The sequence below is a fragment of the Haematobia irritans genome, chromosome 1 (assembly GCF_050003625.1).
Source record: "Haematobia irritans isolate KBUSLIRL chromosome 1, ASM5000362v1, whole genome shotgun sequence".
In the NCBI taxonomy this organism is placed as follows: domain Eukaryota; kingdom Metazoa; phylum Arthropoda; class Insecta; order Diptera; family Muscidae; genus Haematobia; species Haematobia irritans.
Genome location: NC_134397.1, coordinates 41,944,786 through 41,966,818, shown reverse-complemented (window position 1 = coordinate 41,966,818; position 22,033 = coordinate 41,944,786). Strand labels below are relative to the sequence as shown.

At 34.0% G+C, this 22,033-nt stretch overlaps 3 protein-coding genes and 1 long non-coding RNA gene across 28 annotated transcripts in view; 2 read left to right on the top strand and 2 right to left on the bottom strand.

The window, feature by feature from the left end:
- Positions 1-1,451, top strand: part of mRpS9 (mitochondrial ribosomal protein S9) — a 90,436-nt gene extending 88,985 nt beyond the window's left edge. The window contains exons 7-8 of the mRNA XM_075290053.1: positions 977-1,139; positions 1,269-1,451. Coding sequence (XP_075146168.1) covers positions 977-1,139; positions 1,269-1,360 — 255 coding nt within the window. The 3' untranslated portion in view covers positions 1,361-1,451. The remainder of the gene's footprint in view (positions 1-976; positions 1,140-1,268) is intronic.
- ArgRS-m (arginyl-tRNA synthetase, mitochondrial) lies at positions 1,365-8,956 on the bottom strand. Its single transcript, XM_075290052.1, has 4 exons — positions 8,835-8,956; positions 7,571-8,747; positions 7,153-7,507; positions 1,365-1,573 (listed from the first exon to the last, which is right to left on the bottom strand). Exons 1-4 carry the CDS (start codon positions 8,877-8,879, stop codon positions 1,420-1,422), a joined length of 1,731 nt encoding a protein of 576 aa, XP_075146167.1. The 5' UTR covers positions 8,880-8,956; the 3' UTR covers positions 1,365-1,419.
- Positions 8,957-14,310: 5,354 nt separating this feature from the next.
- On the bottom strand, positions 14,311-14,677 carry LOC142238416 (uncharacterized). The gene is made up of 2 exons (XR_012722721.1): positions 14,582-14,677; positions 14,311-14,524 (listed from the first exon to the last, which is right to left on the bottom strand). It is a non-coding gene; the product is annotated as an uncharacterized LOC142238416 (long non-coding RNA).
- A 448-nt stretch (positions 14,678-15,125) lies between these two features.
- The window catches only part of lap (phosphatidylinositol-binding clathrin assembly protein lap), a 93,035-nt gene continuing 86,127 nt past the window's right edge, over positions 15,126-22,033 (top strand). For 18 of the 25 annotated variants that reach the window (XM_075290042.1, XM_075290034.1, XM_075290045.1 and 15 more), the window contains exons 1-2: positions 15,126-15,224; positions 16,399-16,845. In XM_075290042.1, the coding sequence (XP_075146157.1) occupies positions 16,710-16,845 (136 nt within the window). In that variant the 5' untranslated portion in view covers positions 15,126-15,224; positions 16,399-16,709. Of the gene's footprint in view, positions 15,484-15,816; positions 16,084-16,398; positions 16,846-22,033 lie in introns of those variants that run through there. The other 7 variants (XM_075290029.1, XM_075290030.1, XM_075290026.1 and 4 more) reach the window with 7 other exon arrangements.

Sequence of the window (22,033 nt, the reverse complement as noted above, 5' to 3'; positions counted from 1 at the left end):
GAAAACTCTGGCTTCTGGGGCCATATAAGTCCATATCGGGCGAAAAATATATATGGAAGCTATATCTAAATCTGAACCGATTTCAATCAAATTTGGCACACATGACTATACTACCAATTGTACTCCTTGTGCAAAATTTCAAGCTAATCAGGATAAAACTCTGGCTTCAGGGCGCATATAAATGCATATCGGGCGAAAGATATATATGGGAGCTATATCTAAATCTGAATCGATTTCAACTAAATTTTGCACACTTGACTATACGACTAAGTGTTATGTTTGGACAAGCAAATCGGTATAAAACTCTGGCTGCTGGGTCCATATTAGTTCATATCAGGCGAAAGATATATATGGGAGCTATATCTAAATCTGAACCGATTTCTTCCAAAATCAATAGGGTTCTATTCTGACCCAAATTAGGAGTATGTGCCAAATTTGAAGGCGATTGGACTTAAATTGCGACCTAGACTTTGATCACAAAAATGTGTTCACAGACAGACGGACGGACGGACAGACGGACATGGTTATATAGACTCAGGGACCCACCCTGAGCATTATTGCCAAAGACACCATGTGTCTATCTCGTCTACTTCTGGGTGTTACATACATATGCACTAACTTATAATACCCTGTTCCACAGTGTGGCGCAGGGTATAAATAGGCAAAACTCCCTATATGATTACATTCTGTTCCAAGTGGGATTATAATTCTGACCCATCTATAGTAACGCACCTGGAATAAGGGGGATCTACTCCCTTTTTGTTGATATCATTTGATTTTGATAAGAAATATCGATATACAATGTTTGGAGATACTAGATTGATTGTAAATAATTTTTGCCGCAAATTTTCGATTTCCGCCCATAGTGCACTGGGGGATGGGGGTTATTTTTTTTTTTGGAAAATTTTACATAATTTCTGTCTACTTACCTTCTCCATAGTAATTACTCTCATTTTACTTTCTCATTTCATTTCAGGTTCTATTCCCTCTGATCTTTACCGAAATGCTAGGTAAATGCGATGTTGAAGCCAATGTTGAGGGTGGTGGTAGTTCGGGACAAGCTGGCGCTATACGTTGGGGTATTGCTATGTGCTTGCGTAGCTTTGTTGATCAGGAAATGATAGAATCAATGCGCATAGGTAATGTACCATATTCTTTGTATGTGTGTTTTGCTTGTTGCCTGTATTTATTGCTTATATTTATTGAGAACAAAATTTGATTGATTCCAATTGAAATGCATTTATCTCTTTGTCCAAAACTACTTTCAGCTGGTCTTTTGACACGTGATTATCGCAGACGTGAACGTAAGAAGTTTGGCCAAGAAGGTGCCCGCCGCAAATACACATGGAAGAAACGTTAAAATATTTGTTATCATATTGATGTGGATGTTATTATTTGTAATATGAAATATAAAACAATTTACATTTTATTTAATGGTTTTAAACCTAGAATTTCCATTCCTTGTTTTAATTTAATTTTTGCTGCTTTGAATAGCAATAAACGATGCTGTTGTTTCAACAGATTAGTTTCGTTTTTAATCGGTAACTTTTTCAAGGCACGACTTATGGCATTGCTGTAATTAAAAATATAAAAAAAAGAGATTTTTTTATTATTTATTACTATTTATATTATTTGCAATATAAATAAATATATATAAATATAAATATAATAAAATAAATAAATTCATCCATTTTTTAATTCAAATTTGCTTCATCACAAAAATGATACTAAGAATCACAGAATTAAATAGAAATAAATAATAAACTTGAATTTGAAAATTATTTGTTTTTATTTGGAACTTTATTTTTTTTTAATTGAAATGGAAAATTAATTTCAAATTTTTAATTGATTCTATTGGAAATTGATTTGATTTTGATCGAAAATCTCAAGTTTTTTAATTAAAAAAATCATTTTTTATTGCATTATTATTTTCTTTTACACTTATTCAAGCTTTAAATATTACAAGAAATAATTTTCTTGTTATTTTATAAGAGCTCATACGATTTCGAGTATAATTATAGTTTGGCTTTTCTTTGGATTTGAGTCAAAATTTATTGAATCTAATTATTTCCGAAATTTTTCAATTTTATTGGAAATATTTTTTAAATTTATTAAAATTTTAGTTGTAATAATCAATAGATTAATTCACTTGCAAATTTTTAATAATTTTCTTAACTGTCTTTATTTTGCAATTCTATTGAAATTTTAATGGTATCAATTAACTTTTAATTGGCTACGTTTTCTACTCATGGTTAAAAAAATCATTTTTATGAGAAATATTTTTTAAATTAATTAAAATGTTAGTTAGAATAAGTAATAGTTTAATTAAAAACTTTTTGTTGAAAATGTTTTGGTGACATTTTTTCTGTGTACGGGTGGGATTTCAATTTTGCTTAAGCTCCTATAACCATTTTTCTATCTCTATCCATTAAAGCGATTCAGAAAATTAAACGAAAAAAATACAGAAAATAACCCTAAAGCACGCATTATTTTGACACTTTCTCTTCTTTCTATTAAAAACAATGGATGTAGAAGAAATTACACAGAAATTTGATTGACATCTTAAGAAGCAAGGCCATGGACTCATACTAAGGTGCTAGGTCCGAAAGGTGATTATGGGCTTTGATCAGCTCTGATATAAGTTGATAGCTAGCTGATCACGGCCACAGCTGGTAGAATTCTACCAAAAGTGGTCGATTTTTATACCCACCACCATAGAATGGTGATGGCGGTATAATAAGTTTATCATTCCGTTTATAACACATCGAAATATTGATTTCCGACTATATAAAGTATATACATTCTTGATCAGGGAGAAATTCTAAGACGATATAACCATGTCCGTCGGTCTGTTGTAATCACGCTACAGCCTTCAATAATGGCGCTATGAAATTTGGCGCAGATTCGTTCTTTTTTTGCAGGCAGGTCAAGTTCGAAGATGGGCTATATCGGTCCAAGTTTTGATGTAGTCCCCATATAAACCGTCCTCCCGATTTGGGGTCTTAAGCTTATAAAAACCGTAGTTTTTATCCAATTTGAAATCTAGAGGTATTTTAGGACCATAAAAAGGTGTGCGAAAATGGTGCTTATCGGTCCATGTTTTGGTATAGCCCCCATATAGACCGATCTCCCGATTTTACTTCTTGGGCGTCTAGAAACTATATTTTCTATCCGATTTGCCTGAAATTAGAAATCTAGAGTTATTTTGGGACCATAAAGAGGTGTGCCGAAAATGGTTCATATCGGTCCATGTTTTGGTATAGGCCCCATATAGACAGATTTCTCGATTTTACTTCTTGGGCATATAGAAACCATAGTTTTCATCCAATTTGCCTGAAATTAGAAATCTAGAGGTATTTTCAGGCCATAAAGAGGTGTGTCAAAAATGGTGAGTATCGGTTCATGTTTTGGTATAGACCCCATATAGACCGATCTCCAGATTATTCTTCTTGGCCTTCTAGAATCCGATTTTTATCCAATTTGCCTGAAATTGGAAATCTAGAGGTATTTTTGGGCCATAAAGAGGTGTGCTAAAAATCTAGTATCCGATTTTTATCCAATTTGCCTGAAATTGGAAATCTAGAGGTATTTTTGGGCCATAAAGAGGTGTGCTAAAAATGGTGAGTATCGTTTCATGTTTTGGTATAGACCCCATATAGACCGATCTCCAGATTTTACTTCTTGGGCGTTTAGAAACTGTAGTTTCTATCCGATTTGCCTGAAATTGAAAATCTAGAGGTATTTTAGGACCATAAAGAGGTGTGTCGAAAATGGACCGTAATCGTCCGTATCGGTCCATATAGACCGATCTCCCCGATTTTATTTCTTGTGCTTCTAGAAAATGTATTTACTATCCGATTTGTCTGAAATTTGAAATCTAGAAGTATTTTATGACCATAAACAGGTGTTCCGAAATTGGGCTAAATCGGTCCATGTTTTAGTATATCCCCCATATAGGCCGACCTCCTGATTTTACTTCTTTGGCATCTAGAAACTATATTTTCTATCCGATTTGCTTGAAGTTGAAAGTCTAGAGGTATTCTAAAATCAAAAATAGGTGTGTCTCAAAAAGGTGCCCATTGGTCCATGTTTTGGTATAGGCCCATATAGACCGATCTCCCGACTTTACTTCTTGGGCTTCTGGAATCTGTAGTTTTTATCCAATTTGCCTAAAATTAGAAATCTAGAGGTATCTTAGAACTATAAAGAGCTGTGTCGAAAACGGTCCGTATCGGTCCAAGTTTTGATATAGCCCCCATGTAGACCGAACCCCCGATTGTAGTTATTGGGCTTCTAGAATTCGTAATTTTTACCCAATTTGTCTGAAGTTGGAATTCTAGAGGTATTTGAGGACCATTAAGAGGTGTGTCGTAAATAGTGAGTATTGGTCCCTGTTTTGGTATAGCCCCCGTATAGACCGATCCCCCGATTTTGCTTCTTGGGCGTTTAGAAACTGTATTTTCTATCCGATTTGCCTGAAATTGAAAACATAGAGGTATTTTAGGACCATAAAGAGGTGTTTTATGACCACAAATAGGTGTTCCGAAATTGGGGTATATCGGTCCATGTTTTAGTATAGCCCCCATATAGGCCGATCTCCTGATTTTACTTCTTTGGCATCTAGAAACTATATTTTCTATCCGATTTGCTTGAAATTGAAAGTCTAGAGGTATTCTAAAATCAAAAATAGGTGTGTCTCAAAAGGTGCCTATTGGTCCATGTTTTGGTGTAGGCCCCATATAGACCGATCTCCCGACTTTACTTCTTGGGCTTCTGGAATCCGTAGTTTTTATCCAATTTGCCTGAAATTAGAAATCTAGAGGTATCTTAGAACTATAAAAGAGCTGTGTCGAAAACGGTCCATATCGGTCCATGTTTTGGTATAGCCCACATATATATAGATCTCCCGATTTTACTTCTTGGGCTTCAAGAATCATAGTTTTTACGAATTTGTCTGAAGTGGAATTTTAGAGGTATTTGAGGACCATTAAGGGGTGTGTCGTAAATGGTTAGTATTGGTCCATGTTTTGGTATAGCCCCCATATAGACCTACCTCCCTAATTTATTTCTAGGACTTCTAGAATCCGGCTGACCACAAATAGGTCAGCCGAATATGGTGTGTGTCGACCCATGTTTTGGTATAGCCCCCACATAGACCGTAGTTTTTATCCGATTTGCCCGAAAATGTAAATATACTTGTATTTTAGACCCTCAACAGTCTGTATTTATTTTTACCGGTCCATTTGCTAACGCATCGATATAGAGCAATTTAACTTGAGGGTACACCCAAAGAACAAAAGTATTTTCCTCCGGAATGAAATTTTAGGCAAACGAAATTCCCCTTTCGTACAAAGTATTTTCGTTTAGATTTATCTCCGGAAGCGTACTGGTTGAACTGATTTGATTTGGAGAATATTTGTCATCAAACCCCCTGAAATTACATATGTTATCGAGTATAAAGAATTATCAAAGTAAACTCTTATATTTGATTCATGGTGGTAGGTATTTAAGATTCGTCCCGGCCGAACTTATTTTTGATGTTTTGGTAGATTTTTCAAAATATTCCCAACTAAGAGGTGCTTCACAAATTTTCTATAAAAATAAAATTTTGACAAAATTTTCTATAGAAATAAAATTTTGACAAAATTTTCTATAGAAATAAAATCTTGACAAAATTTTCTATAGAAATAAAATTTTGACAAAATTTTCTATAGAAATAACATTTTGACAAAATTTTCTATAGAAATAAAATTTTGACAAAATTTTCTATAGAAATAAAATTTTGACAAAATTTTCTATAGAAATAAAATTTTGACAAAATTTTCTATAGAAATAAAATTTTGACAAAAGTTTCTATAGAAATAAAATTTTGACAAAATTTTCTATAGAAATAAAATTTTGACAAAATTTTCTATAGAAATAAAATTTTGACAAAATTTTCTGTAGAAATAAATTTTTGACAAAATTTTCTACAGTAAGAAATAAAATGTTGATAAAATGTTCTATAGAAATTAATTTTTGACAAAATTTTCTATAGAAATACCTTTTTGGACAAAATTTTCTATAGAAATAAAATATTGACAAAATTTTCTATAGAAATACAATTTTGATAAAATTTTGCAAAACAATTCTTTTTGATAGTATTTTGGTAATTTTTTTCCAAATTTTGGTAGATTATTTTTTGCTTCAGTGGCAACCGTTGTCATATGATCATATGACAAATTAGGTTTAATTCCTTCCTAAAATCGATCTTGAGGAGATTGTTTTAAAGTATCTAACAATATATATCATTTCGCGTTGTTCTATGCCGTCTGGAGTTTTCCACTGCGTGTCATTGAGTTGCGCACTCCAGATGAAATGTATGACTCCAGGATCGTCTCCTTGTTTGTAGTATGTTATATTATTGTACATTGAATCGACGAATTTGCTAAGGCAACATTGGCAATCTTCATAAGATGTACTCGGAGAAGAAATGACCTAAATGCCAACGGAGCTTTAAGTGAGAAAAGCTCCCAAGACAATTTGGCATTCACGTAGTCTATTCTTCCAACTATGTCTCAGCAAGTTAAACATCAAGAGCCATTTTATATTTTCTTTTCATAAAAAAGGATACTAGACCTGGATACCTACCATGGTCTGGTATCTAACGACATTAGGATTATGCTGCTATAACCTAAAATAATCTAGACTACGGAGAGTAATTTGAAGAAAACTAGCAAGTTATAGATGGAAGTTAAATATGAATCTTATGGGGTCACAAATCAGTGATAGAAATGAAGACTTCTAAATACTAACAGCACTGTGAACAAACAATGCTGTGGTAAATCTGCATTCAAAGAGTGGCATACATTGGGATAGTAAAGGGAATGAATAAGTTAAAATTTTCAAAAGTTGAATATTAAAAATTCGACTTAAAGAATTTTGGACTTATGTACTTCAAACTTGGAAAAATTCCAATATCGATTAGTCGATTTGTTAAGATTTTCAAGAAAATAGAAATAAATCAATTTTGAGGATATAAAAAGTAGAATTCAATTTACTTTAACAAAAAGTCTATTAATCGATTTTTGACTTCGTTCGTTTTTGTGATAATAGCATTAGACTTTTTGACACACTGGCCTATCTATATATCATTGATTTAAAATATCTTACCTTAGTCCAAATAAATAATTCACTAGTATACATGCTTCCAAATTTTCCTTGGCTTGCCATAGTATTTGAGGATATTTTGCTATTTCATTTAGCAAATCTAAAGCTTCCACGTCCTGTAGATACTCCACCATTAAATTGGCATTATCTACATTTATCTTCTCATTTTGTTCCATTAAACTATGTAAACGACAATGGGTGTATTGGAGTTTAATACCAGTATCGCCATTCATTTGTAAAGCCTTATCCCAACTGAAATCATAATCTCTTTGGCGTCTTTGTTTCAGATCATTAATGATAACGGCCGATACTCCCAATATATCGGCAACTTCACTGGAGCTTATATCAATTTTTGTAGCTAGTATAAAATTTTAAAGTTAGAAATTAGCAATGATTATATCTTCAAAAAAGTTATACTCACTGGGACTTTGGGCTTGTTTCTCATGCATTATATCCCTAGCCTCATCCAGCAGGTCTTTGAGAAATACTGCTTGCCCTTTACGTGTGCTCATGCCATGTATACGGCCAAATTTGACATGTTTCAATTTAGCCATTGTCAGCGATTCATTAAGTTTTGAGGTAGTTTGAAAGCAAGCCTTGAAATGATCGCTTTGTCCATTTTCAACTATATAAAATATATTCTCAAATTTAAATCGTTCCCATCTGTCCATTAGGGCTGCAATATCTCGTGATAAATATAGAGTAGAACCATCGCTTTTGATAATCGGAACACGTCTTCCATCCACTTCAACCACTTTTCGGCCATCTTTTTCGGGTAAAAGCAAATTTTTATTTTCCAATTCCTTCAAAACTTGCGATATGTGTTTCTGCGAATATTGTGACTCCCAATCGTAGATGTCGAAGGATACTCCCAATCGTTTATACACCATTTCTAATTCGTTAATAGTATATTCACGATATTTTTGCCATTGTTGTGTAAGTTGACTTGATTGCTTTTCCGATTCCAAATCTTTGAAATAATTTCTTGCTTTTTCGGCTATTGTTTTATCCGCCAAAGATTCATTGTTTGCTTTCACATAGGCTTTATACAACATTTCTATAGGTGACCTTTGCATTTCTTCATCTGTTATTTGCAACATTTCTACACCAACTTGTAAGAGACCAAATTGTGTACCCCAATCTCCCAAGTAATTCATTTTCGTTACTCTATATCCTAGGCTCTGGTGTATATTAGCCAACACATTGCCTATAATGGTGGATCGTAAGTGACCCACATGAAAGGGTTTAGCAATATTAGGGGAACTATACTCGAAAACCATATGCTCGTTCCTTTCAGGAACTTCATTATGGCAAGAAGTTTGCAAAAGAGATTTTATGTAGCCTTCTTCTCTCAGTATAAATTCTACCTTGCTGGGACTTTTACCACTTCCTTGTATTGCCCTTACTTCTTCCACAACATCGGAATCATATTTCAAATTTGAAATAGCATTTAAAATTTCTAAATTACCGTTACAATTGCTACCATCATTTGCTTTCGGATTCCACGACAAAACCGGCTTTCCAGATGATACGGTGCTTCTTCTCAACGGTGTTTCTAGCTCATAGTACACATTTTTGTTCTTTACAATTTGTGTAATCTAAAGGAAAAAGGCCAGAGAAATCAGTATTCTCAAATATATTATTGGAATTCTGTTATAAATCAGGTGAACAAATAAAAACAATACCTTTTCACTAATAGTTTTACGTATGATATATGACATTTTTCTCATACAAGTTCTTCTTCTTCTTCATGGATGTCTCATTCTTTACAGCTGATTGCAGCAGTGTTGCCAAAACACTCAGATAAAGTGTATAATGCAAACAGTTATGTATTGGCAAAAAGGTAATAGCAGCACTTATCGAGAAATTAGTGGGAAACAAACCAGTATTTTTATGGAATATTTCTTGTGAAGATCCCTGTTGCATGCAGTACAGACAGCTGACGAGAGTGTAGATTCACTACACTTGCCTTACCTTTAAGTATTTTTGTGTTGTCGATACTATACATGTAAGTCATTGGTTGTGTTGCTGTTTTAATTTTCTGTTAGCCTGGTACTTGTAAAATGAGATTAAGATATGTCTGTACGATATTTGTACAATTGTATTATTTTATAATTCAATTTTAAATTATTAACTAACCCCCATTTTCATAAAGCTCCGTTAGTGTTCCGTTAACTAACCAACTTTCAAACCGTATTATAGACGCAGCTGTAATCTTGCCTTTATATTCCATAGGCCAGTTAGGAACTTAACTGACGAAAATTTTTCAGTTAAAGTTAACCGGAGAGAAGATATTTGCAATTTAGTTTCTGTTAACTGGCAGTTAAAGCCTAACGGAGCTACATGAAAATGGCCGTAAAAGTAATTAATATTTACCCCCATTTTCATTAAACTCCGTTAGTGCTCCGTTAGCTAACGAACTTTTAAACCATCCTGTGGACATATGTGTCACCTTGCCTATATATTTCATATGCCAGTTAGGAACTTAGCTGCTGAAATTTTTTTTCAGTTAAAGTTAACCGGAGAGAAGATATTTTTCATTTACTTCCTGTTAACTGACAGTTAAAGCCTAACAGAGGTACATGAAAATGGCCGTTAGAATTATTTAAATTCCCTGCCAACATTTTTTGAAATGGAACTTTGAAATGAAGGCAGGGCAGTGTTTTTATTCTCGATGGAGGCAGCGTGTCTGTAAAATATCTGAAAAATAATTACTTTATTCCATTTGGAAAGTCAAAAATTGTTCACCAATATATCCTTTACAATTATAAGCGAAAAAACTATGTTTTCAGCACTTCATTATCGATTTTATTTAAATAAATTTTTCATACGCTTCCCCCATCACAGTTGGCGATTGTTGCAGTGTCACTTACGAGTCTGTGCTAGTGATGAGGATGAAATGGAACTTTGAAATGCTGGCAGGGTACTAGTATACTTAATGCTATGTTCCCACCGACTCGTTTTCCTCATTCGTTTTTCCAAAACATTTCACCGTTCACACCGGGTTGAGATGTTTTAGTTTGACAGTTACCATGAAAACTAGAAATTCACATTTACTCGAAATTCACATATATGCAACCTATGTCCAAATAATTACCGCGAGCGCAAAGGGAAACAAATTTTTATGTTATTTTCACATGTCCATGTTCTTAAAAGCCTTTGTTTATTCTTTTTTTCTATGAAACTTATTTCAATATTTTGACATATATTTTTTGTATAGGGTATGTTATTCGGGGTATATTCCAAATTAAGGTGAGTACTATGTTCGGTTTTCGAGTTGAAAATCACTTTATTTTCGCGATTACTTTTCCCGAAATAATCAAAACTATAAATGAAAACAAACATATTCCTGCAAAGTCTTGCCGAAATCTAGAGCAACAAGAAATTGCGCATCAAATGAGTTAATTTATCGGCTTTATATTGAACTGTTTTAATAAAGTAACCGCGAAAATTTCAACGCGAAAAGCGAACATAGTACTTAGCTTTAGGTGGGTTCACATTCTAAAATTGACGTGTTTTGGAGGAAAACTTGTGTTTTGAACTTGTTTTTTAGTATGGCGAAAACGACTCGTTTTGAAGTGCTTAGGGAAAACATTTCAAACCCCAAAACATGCTTGGTGAGAACACCGTATAAGCCTAGAACTAAGATCCGTATGCGGATCCTAAATGTGTGAAAATGTTGATATTTTAAGTTGAATTGCATTTTAAATTGAATTTACCCTGCCAGCATCGGTAAATGTATTATCGATCCCATAAACATGTACCAGTATCGATTATGCCTTCGGATATGTTCGACACGAGCACTGTCGAACATATCCCGTATTAAGGTGGGTACTATGTTCGGTTTTCGAGTTGAAAATCACTTTATTTTCGTGACTACTTTTTCTAAAATAATCAAAATTATAAATGAAAACAGATATATTCCTGTAAAGTCTTGCCGAAATCTAGAGGAACATAAAACTGCACATCAATTTAGTTAATCTATCTGCTTTATATTGAACTGTTTTAATAAAGTAACCGCGAACATTTCAACGCGAAAAGCGAACATAGTACTTACCTTTAAGTATGAGAAATGGTATGGTTTGTATTTCCATGATGGCTGCACAAAAACCTTTCAAAGAGTTGTACAGACAGCCACCACATGTATGAGTTTTTGGGTAGATCAACATGACCTTTTACTTTAACATGGATTTTCGATGTACCCTGCCAACATTTTTTGAATTTGGGGACTCTTTAGAGAATCCCCACTACGTCGAAAACAATCATATACGACATCAAAAACTCCTCGGAAAAGCGCCGTCACTATTGAGAAGTTGTACCACGCCAAGTTACTACAAAAATGTTTCGCATGAGTGCAATTATTAGGTGCCTTTATAGATCAATTTAGAACGACGCCAATAAGGGACCCTCCAAACAATCAGAAAAAGTGCATTTTAAGATAGTTGTAAAAGAATCATTGTGGTCGAGTAAAACACGTTTGTTTAAGGTCAGTACTATGTTCGCTTTTCGCGTTGAAATTTTCGCGGTTACTTTATTAAAACAGTTCAATATGAAGCAGATAAAATACCTCAATTGATGCGAAATTTCTTGTTCCTCTAGATTTCGTCAAGAATTTACAAGAATATTTCTGTTTTCATTTATATTGTTGATTATTTAAAGAAAAGTAATCACATAAATAAAGTGATTTTCAACTCGAAACCTGAACATAGTACCTACCTTTAGATATTTATTAATTTGATTAAACATTTACAAATTCTTAAAAATATAACATTTATACCACTATCACATTACATTTAACATAATTTTTGGCATTAATGATGATGTTGAGTTACAAGTAGCGAGTTACATGTTGCTGCGTCTATCAACCAGTGTTTTTATTCCATGGAGGCAGCGTGTCTGTAAAATATCTGAAAAACAATCACTTTATTCCATTTGGAAAATCACCAAATTGTTCACCAATATACCTTTCACAATTTTAAGCGTATAATCTATGTTTTCAGAACTTTATTTTCGTTTTTATTTAATTAAAATATAACAAGCTGGTTGCGCTTGGCGTTTCACAAAAAAAATTGCTTTTTTAACAGTAGGGATGGCAAATTACTTGCATGTACTTTTTGATGTACCTTTTCATGATGGTTGAAGTGACATTTACGAGTCTGTGGTAACGATGAGGTTGAAATGGAACTTTGAAATGCTGGCAGGGTATTGAAGCGGCATTGTTCTTTGCGTGCATGATAGGGAAATTCATTTCAAGTTCAAGTCCTAAACCTCCAATTTTCTCAATGGCATCATAAGCATTATCGGGCAAACCACCATTACAAGCTGAATCTGGTACGGATGCTCAAGTTTCTCGCAAGTTTTAAATTGTTACCGGAATGCAATTATTACAATAATCATTGTTCAAAAAATTCCAAAAGATTTTTCTTTGTAGTGTGATTCGGGCACTCAAAATGAAGCCGGTTCATAGGTAGTTATCTGGTCCTACTAAAATTCCTCAAGTCGTGTCCTTTGTAATGACTCCCAGTCGGGTCCTAAAGTGTAAATATACCACGTCAACAACAACCCAATGTTAAGGTTGGTATTAAGTTTGAGTTTAGCAGCTAAAGGTGGGTACTATGTTTGTTGGCACGAAAAAAACTTCACTTAACCATTCTTTCGCGTTGAAAAATGAGAGTGTAGACAATAGATTTCGAACGAAGAAAACAGCTATTTTGGAACTATTCTGCGTTTATTTCTCAGCAATTTAATTGACAACATCGCCAAACGTCATAATATTTTTACGTATACATACGCAGCAGCTGATTGTTTACATACACGCATTCATAATAATTTTTTTGAAGTGTTTTTCTACCAGTTTTTGAATTGTTTTGAACCAAATCTCACAAAGCACTGGACAATAATAATCCAAATGGATTCCGTCAATTTGTTATGCAAACTTTTACATCCGAAGCAATTGACAATCCGTTCAGCAACAAAACAATTGGTGAAAAACGCTACTCGTTCATTGGAATATGCCGAAAAGAAGACACATAAAGGCAAGTACTATGTTCGCTTTTCGCGTTGAAATTTTCGTGGTTACTTTATTAAAACAGTTCAATATAAAGCAGACAAATTAACTCAATTGATGCGTAGTTTCTTGTTCCTCTAGATTTCGGCAACACTTTACAGGAATAAGTTTGTTTTCATTTATAATTTTGGTTATTTAAGGAAAAGTAATCGCGAAAATAAAGTGGTTTTCAACTCGAAAACCGAACATAGTACCTACCCTAAGGAACAAAATCATCATAGTTTGAATTAAGTCGAATATCTTAAAATCGTCGTTATCACACCACCATGGAAAGACAAATGCGTGTGAGAATTTTCAAGCAAAATTTAAAAATCATACAGGATTTGAATGCAAATGAGCATGGTAGTGCCAAATATGGTATCACTGAATTTGCTGATTTGACCAGTACCGAATATAAACAACGTACCGACATGTGGCAACGAGATGAGGGTAAAGGCCGGTATGCACCTCTAGCGAAAAATTTCATTCCCATAAGAAATGCATTGCTATTTATGCTAACGAAATTTTCGGTAGCGTTCAATTTCGTAAGCTGGTACGCACCTCTAATGAAAATAACAGGGTTGTCAAAAGCATATTTTGGCAGCAAACATTTAATTTATTACAATCATTGTGTGCGTAAAAGTTTTAAAAGGTCTGTAAATAATAAACAATTTATTTGAGGAATATTTGGAACATATATTAACAATTTTTAAAAGCGATTAGCTGGTTTAAAATTTGTGTACACAGCCCTGTTTTTTTGTTGTAGACTTAAATAAATTTTTGCTACCGAAAATTTCGCTAGAGGTGCATACCGGCCTTAATGCTGCTTTAACCCCTAAAACTGAAATTCCAGACATTGACCCTGCCAACATTTTTTGAATTTGGGGACTCTTTTGAGAATCCCCACTACGTCGAAAACAATCATATACGACATCAAAAACTCGTCGGAAAAGCGCCGTCACTATTGAGAAGTTGTACCACGCCAAGTTACTACAAAAATGTTTCGCATGAGTGCAATTATTAGGTGCCTTTATAGATCAATTTAGAACGACGCCAATAAGGGACCATCCAAACAATCAGAAAAAGTGCATTTTAAGATAGTTGTAAAAGAATCATTGTGGTCGAGTAAAACACGTTTGTTTAGATATTTATTAATTTGATTAAACATTTACAAATTCTTAAAAATATAACATTTATACCACTATCACATTACATTTAACATAATTTTTGGCATTAATGATGATGTTGAGTTACAAGTAGCGAGTTACATGTTGCTGCGTCTATCAACCAGTGTTTTTATTCCATGGAGGCAGCGTGTCTGTAAAATATCTGAAAAACAATCACTTTATTCCATTTGGAAAACCACCAAATTGTTCACCAATATACCTTTCACAATTTTAAGCGTATAATCTATGTTTTCAGAACTTTATTTTCGTTTTTATTTAATTAAAATATAACAAGCTGGTTGCGCTTGGCGTTTCACAAAAAAAATGGCTTTTTTAACAGTAGGGATGGCAAATTACTTGCATGTACTTTTTGATGTACCTTTTCATGATAGTTGAAGTGACATTTACGAGTCTGTGGTAACGATGAGGTTGAAATGGAACTTTGAAATGCTGGCAGGGGAATTGCCTAAAGAATTCGATTGGAGAGAAAAGGTAAATGTGGCTCTTGCTGGGCTTTTAGTGTTACCGGGAATGTCGAAGATTTGCATGATGTCAGGACTGATAAACTGGAACAATATTCCAAGCAGGAATTATTAGATTGTGATACAATAGGTCCGTCAGAAACAGACGCTTGCCAACCATTGAAATTATTGTGTGCACATCTTATCGATAAATGATGGTTTAAATTTTAGATGATGGTAATCGATATAATCGTTTTTTATCTTTAATCGATTCAAGAAAAATGGACATTAAATGACTAATTGGCAACACTGAGTCGAAGACATACGGTGAAGAAGAAAAGAAGAAATATATAACAGTTCAGTCGCTCAAGGAAAAAATTAACAGAAAACATAAAAATAAATGTAAAAGAAAAAAGTATATGATTCAATTTCAGGATTACTACAATTGAAAACTTCCACAACAAATTATATATGAGAAAAAGATTGGGCTACATTAAGCAAGGCCATAGAAAAAATCTTTGATATAAAAAAAATTGTAACAAATTTTTGATGTGCGTGTAAATGGTGATTGTGTGTGCCTCTTATTTTTTTTACCTTGTATATGCGCAAGTGATAAGTGAATTACGTTAATTTCCAATTGCATTCATTTATTGAAATAACGGTAAAATATATAACAAAATATGGAAATTTTTGTTGATGCTCTACTATAGCAAAATGTTGTTTTTGCTAGTGGCCCCAAAATGTGAAGGTTTATACAAATAGGAGCCACGTACATATTTTATTGAGAACCCATCACTTCTCTATTCTTCTGCTGGCAGCGGATGACTTTGGGCTTGAGGGCAGCAGCAGAGCAAAAGTAACAACCGAAAAAAAAATACATACAAGTGGATACAAAAGATGAAGAAAAATGCTGAATCCAACTAGAAGAACCAACGACAGTTCTTTTGAGAAGAACAAGATAATAGTGGTGGAAAGAGTGTGTAATAATGTGAATAGCACAACAACAAAAGCAACTATAAAAATACATCAACTATAAGAACAAATTGACAGTTTTGATGTGTCAAATAACAAAGCAATCGTAGAGCTCCAATTTTTTTTTTTGTTATTTGAGATCAAGTCACTAGTCATTCCTCCCCATTCCAAAATCTCTTTTTTTCTATATAACCTTCTTTTGCTTGTGTGTGCCTTATTAATTATTGTTTGTCAAATGAATGTGAATAGGAAAAAAACACATGTGTGAAAAAATCAATAATACGATATGGTGAAAATAAAATTTAAACAAACTTAAAAAAATACTCCATCGCTTATTTGCCTCTTGATTTTTTTTGGGGGTGTCTCCATACATGTGACATAAATTTTTGGGGGCGTTTGTGCATTGGGATCATTAGAAACAAAAACAAAGTAACAATTCTATGAATTTCATTTTGTGGGTCATTCAATGCCTTTATCTAATGTTTCCTTAACAACTGCCTCCAAGAATTGTATGGGGAATTTATGTTGGCAGAGCGATAGTGTTTGCGTGTGGCGGATTGTGTGTGTTCGGCTGAAGAGTAAAATATTTTTCTTTTAATTACAGCCATTTATTGCAGTGTAATCGAAGCAGGTACTTTAATTACATCTAATAAGAAAAATAACAACAACAAAACTAGCAACGACAAAGTCACAATTCTCACCCAAATTAGACTCTCTGTATGTGTGTGTGTGCGTGTGTGTTCTCGGCTCTCATTTTCGGTCTCTCGGTATTTAAGCAAAAACAAAATCTGAAGAAAACATAAACTTGCAGCATTACACAAAACGAGGCCAATAAAAAAGTTAATATTTGATTTGTTACTTACACCTGAGTGGAACAAAGTTATCCAAAAAAAGATTACAAGCTAACTCGTCATCATGTCTATGGCAGGGCAAACAATCAACGACAGACTCTTGGCTGCTAGGCATAGTTTAGCCGGTCAAGGTCTGGCCAAATCTGTATGCAAGGCCACCACGGAGGAGTGCATTGGTCCCAAGAAGAAACATTTAGATTGTGAGTATTTTGAATCTTTCAAATTTCTGTTTTTTTTCTTTGTTTTTTGTAGAATTATTCTTGTGAAAATTCTGGAGAAACATATTAAATGAAAATCGAACATCCATATATTTTTTATAAAAAATTCCATAAACAACACAATTTTCGTGTATTCGAATTGAATGAACGTAATGACGCAGGAAAAGAAATACAATTTCGATTCTGTTGGAAATTTAATTCAACAAAATAGTTTTGAAAGGATGGATGGATTTTAGCCATCAATGGGATTGAAAGATGTTAAACGCCAGTATTGAAAATCATGAAAATTCCATTAACCGGATTCGAAGACCAATCAACTTCAAGACAACTCCAGCAATATTAGTTTAATTGGATCTAGTACTGATCATGATGAGGAGTGAATTGCCAAAGTCTCGCCTAAATCTTAGGGGTAAATCCAAGAACTTGACTGCCATAGTGGTCCAAGTAATATGGGTTCATCGCCATTCATACAACATATTTTTGTGTTTGCCACTTTAATTTGTATTAAGAATTTTGGTTGTAAAGGGTGATTTGTTAAGAGCTTGATAACTTTTAAAAAAAAAAAAACGCATAAAATTTGCAAAATCTCATCGGTTCTTTATTTGAAACGTTAGATTGGTCCATGACATTTACTTTTTGAAGATAATTTCATTTAAATGTTGACCGCGGCTGCGTCTTAGGTGGTCCATTCGGAAAGTCCAATTTTGGGCAACTTTTTCGAGCATTTCGGCCGGAATAGCCCGAATTTCTTCGGAAATGTTGTCTTCCAAAGCTGGAATAGTTGCTGGCTTATTTCTGTAGACTTTAGACTTGACGTAGCCCCACAAAAAATAGTCTAAAGGCGTCAAATCGCATGATCTTGGTGGCCAACTTAGCGGTCCATTTCTTGAGATGAATTGTTCTCCGAAGTTTTCCCTCAAAATGGCCATAGAATCGCGAGCTGTGTGGCATGTAGCGCCATCTTGTTGAAACCACATGTCAACCAAGTTCAGTTCTTCCATTTTTGGCAACAAAAAGTTTGTTAGCATCGAACGATAGCGATCGCCATTCACCGTAACGTTGCGTCCAACAGCATCTTTGAAAAAATACGGTCCAATGATTCCACCAGCGTACAAACCACACCAAACAGTGCATTTTTCGGGATGCATGGGCAGTTCTTGAACGGCTTCTGGTTGCTCTTCACTCCAAATGCGGCAATTTTGCTTATTTACGTAGCCATTCAACCAGAAATGAGCCTCATCGCTGAACAAAATTTGTCGATAAAAAAGCGGATTTTCTGCCAACTTTTCTAGGGCCCATTCACTGAAAATTCGACGTTGTGGCTCGTTAGTAAGTCTATTCATGATGAAATGTCAAAGCATACTGAGCATCTTTCTCTTTGACACCATGTCTGAAATCCCACGTGATCTTTCAAATACTAATGCATGAAAATCCTAACCTCAAAAGAATCACCCTTTATAAACAACCACTATCCAAATAAATTCGTTTACAACCACCGACAACCGACTGGAGGGATTTCTACTAAAGTTACCAAATTAGGCATAATGCAGAGTTAAACCCTTCGAGTTTCAACAGACTGTGAAAACTTTTGACACGTTGGTCTTTTTCTCTAAGCAATCGACATGAAATGTAGGAAATCTCCCGAGAAATGGTTTTAGGTAATAGATAACTGCTAGCTTTATCCTAAAGAAATTAGGAACTAACAATGCAAGCTTCAAATTGCCTAAACGGAGTAACACTGGTAAAAAAAGAAGCAACACCCAGTCTGCTCAAAATTCTTCTTTATGCCGACGTTGAGACCAATCTAGATTCAGTGATGTACGTGTGTCCAGTCTTTTGGTGACATTTCGTGCGCGTAGGTTACTCCGTCATGTGCAGTGAATGTCACAACTGGGTACACCCGATGGCACAATTCTGATCTGGGGATTGCCAATGTATGTCACTTTTAGACACCGGAACATCATCTGCAGCTTCAGTTCAAAATACTCTTGGTGGGGCAATACTGCGACCTCCTTACCAACCAGTACCTGAAAAAGTTCTGGTGGTCAAACCACCAGAACCATGCCACAGTTACGAGTTGAAAACATGAATACGTTCTACAAAGGTTCTTCTAGGTCCAAATAATTGAATTAAAAATTTGCAAACTCGCAAAACTAATACATGCCATGCTACAATATATACACTACATGTAGGATTTTACAAGCTCTATCCAGCGAAGAAAAAATCATGGAAATCGGTTCATAACTGCAAAAAAAACGATTTAGAACCACGGGCTATTTGACAGGGGCTTTTCGAAAAATCTTTGAATGAAAAGATAGAAAACGGAGTAATGAAACACTTTCTTTTACAAGCGTCCTAATTTGTGTGCAAGGCGTAATCATATTTTAAAGGTGTATAGCAAATTCCTTCCTTCCTTATAGAAGGATAGCAGCTCCTCGAATTAAGATAACACCCAAAAAATATTAGCCTTTAATGCATATTTGAAATGTCAAATACCAGTTCATTAACACTTTGTTCTTAGATTATCTTAACCTTCGAACATGTGTTATAGAGGGCCCATATGTATGTCTTAGATATCACCATCAACAAGTCCATCGGATTCTTTTGGCCGGGGAGGCATGCGAGTTATAATAAATACATTCACTTTCATTTGTTTCCTTTGTTTACTTGGAGTTGTTGTGTTATTGTCGGAATATGCGGATGTTTGTTATCAATTTTCATTTATAATCTTTCTCTTGTTTCTTTGCAATGCTCAAATGGTTTTAATTACAAATCAACTTTTGTCAGAGCATTTGTTTTATTTTCGTCGTCTTCTCTTCTTCGTCATGCCTATAATCATCATCGACTTGATAATAAATGCATGCCATTTTACTTTAGCCGCCTTCTTTATTTGACCGAAATGTATTTTCTTATGTGAGGAAATCTTTGTATAGTGGTGGTATGATGAATACTCGTATCGAATGAATAAATGTCAAAGGGTAAATGAACTCGAGGTACTAATGGAATGTCTTAAGGGTTCTAAGGCATTCATTTTATTTAATTTAATATAGCAAAAAGGATTAAAATTATAGTTATCCTTTTTTATTCAACCATACATTATCTACTTATTTTACAAATAGATAAATCGAAAAAATACGTAATATTGATGATGAAGTAGGAAAAAGGACTAACATTGCATTCTATAAAAAATAGAACCACTTTTGAACTGACTGCGAAAGGAGTTGCCCAAAAACTGATCCATTATTCCAAGTGATACTAAAATTTCCCTTTATGATGGCTTGAAGTATATTGCTGTTAGTTAGTATATCGTAATATTTTGGAACCACTACGTTTTACCGACATCGTCTAGAGTACCATCCACTAATTTGATCATATTGCCAGTCATGTTATAAATGATATTCTTGGTGAAAATCGCGAAAAGCGTATAGAGAGCTTTAACTAAATTTGAAATTGTTATCCTATGGAATATATAGGATAGCATCACTTAAATGACATAAACTACTCATGACTCTTTGTATATCCATACAACCACTTATATTTATGTCCGCATTATTCTTTTTTGCACTCATAAACACCTTAGTTTCGTATTATAGGAAATTGCCATTCTCTACGCATTCTCTAAGATTTTTCGAGTACCAGTTGCAAAGTAATTCCAGGATAGTGTTCTTGTGCCTTCCCAAATTACAAGATAAGCAAGACAGAGGTCCAAAAAAGGATCCAATGCCTCGATATCCCAAAGTATTCTACATATTGGTTGTCTACCCATGTTGTTTTTTTTTCGATTTATTCTCCTATTATTATAGTATTGTATTGCACTCAGATGAAGCAAATCCTATCGAGTTCAGAGTATCCATTGAAATTTTTCTAGTATTTTTGGTTCTTGTACTGTTTGTCATTTGCCTATCCATGAATATATTCACCGTTGTTGGTCTACTAATGGCGCTAAGTCATTTAAAACATTTCCATTAATTTTGGTATTACGATTCGCGGAACCTTTGTGTTAGTTTCTATGTTCACCGCTTACACACCCATCCACGTTCTCTCTCTGCTATATTTCATACATCCGCGTAATCATTGCCTACTTATGTAGAACGTTCTAGGGTTACATTGGTCCATAACTATCTTTCTGGCATCATAAACACATTCTAGATACATAGGATCCTCTCGGTTATCGGGTCGTCCGATTTGATCAATAAATAACGCCTTGAAGTTTGTCTTGTAATATTTTTCGGTCGCTCGTGTAGTTCATTGTCTAGTTTCAATCTTGTAACATCGTCTTCGCCATGGCCGCCTCACTCTTATATTATCTCTACAGTTAGGATGATCAGTGTTGTCTTTCAGACAAATCTGAGAATTGGGAATATAAATGGATTATGGCCTAGATCCGATATTTCTTGCGATCACATTTTCATACAAATCAAAGAGATTGGCACTCTAACCAAATAGTAGTGTAAGACAGTTTATTATTGTACAGAATACTCCTTTTGCATAGTAAAAAACTACATAACAAAGTCTTTTTCTTTCGATATTGCAATTAGAGGAAAGACAGTTGTTTGTTTACATCATTAGTTTCTCATATACTTGGCCCATTGGTTTTACTTGTGATGCAATCTGATGGATTTCTCAAACAAACCCACCTACTTCATTGTTGTACTATTATAATAATCTCTTTCATGTTACTGTCACAAGTCTGCTTTGTTAGCACTTTCGTTTCGTTGATGTGGTATGAAAATGTTTGATTTTTCTATTTGGACGGCCTATTCGGAAGACGAAGAGCTTAAAAATAACCAAATTCCAGCATTGGATAATATTAAAGCTATTGTGTATTTTTGGACATATTTTTTTTAAAGAAAGTGTAATTGTACAAATATTTACCTAAAGGCAAATTTCGGCTTAAGTAATTTTTAATAAAATCTGTGATATGTAGTTTTTTTAATAAGTGGCTATACAAACTATCATAGAATTTATTTTTACAGAATTTTCGCAAACATTTTGATTAAATAGATGACATTTAACATAAAAACGTATATTATTTGCTGTAATTGTTTTAAGCAAATATATCAGTATTCGACTTTTCAGAATTGGTAATTAGAGAAGATATTAGCGTTTGGTTATTTACATCTCTCTCTCTCTCTCTCTCAAAAACAGCCTATTGAGTAATTTTCCCATG

What these genes read in the sequence shown, in the direction of transcription:
- ArgRS-m (XM_075290052.1), bottom strand. Translation starts at nt 8,879, where the DNA reads ATGAGAAAAATGTCATATATCATACGTAAAACTATTAGTGAAAAG. An exon ending in GAAACAAGCCCAAAGTCCCA is followed by an intron (nt 7,508 to 7,570) that starts GTGAGTATAACT and finishes ATTTTATACTAG; the next exon opens with CTACAAAAATTGATATAAGC. An exon ending in AATTATTTATTTGGACTAAG is followed by an intron (nt 1,574 to 7,152) that starts GTAAGATATTTT and finishes TTTTAATTACAG; the next exon opens with CAATGCCATAAGTCGTGCCT.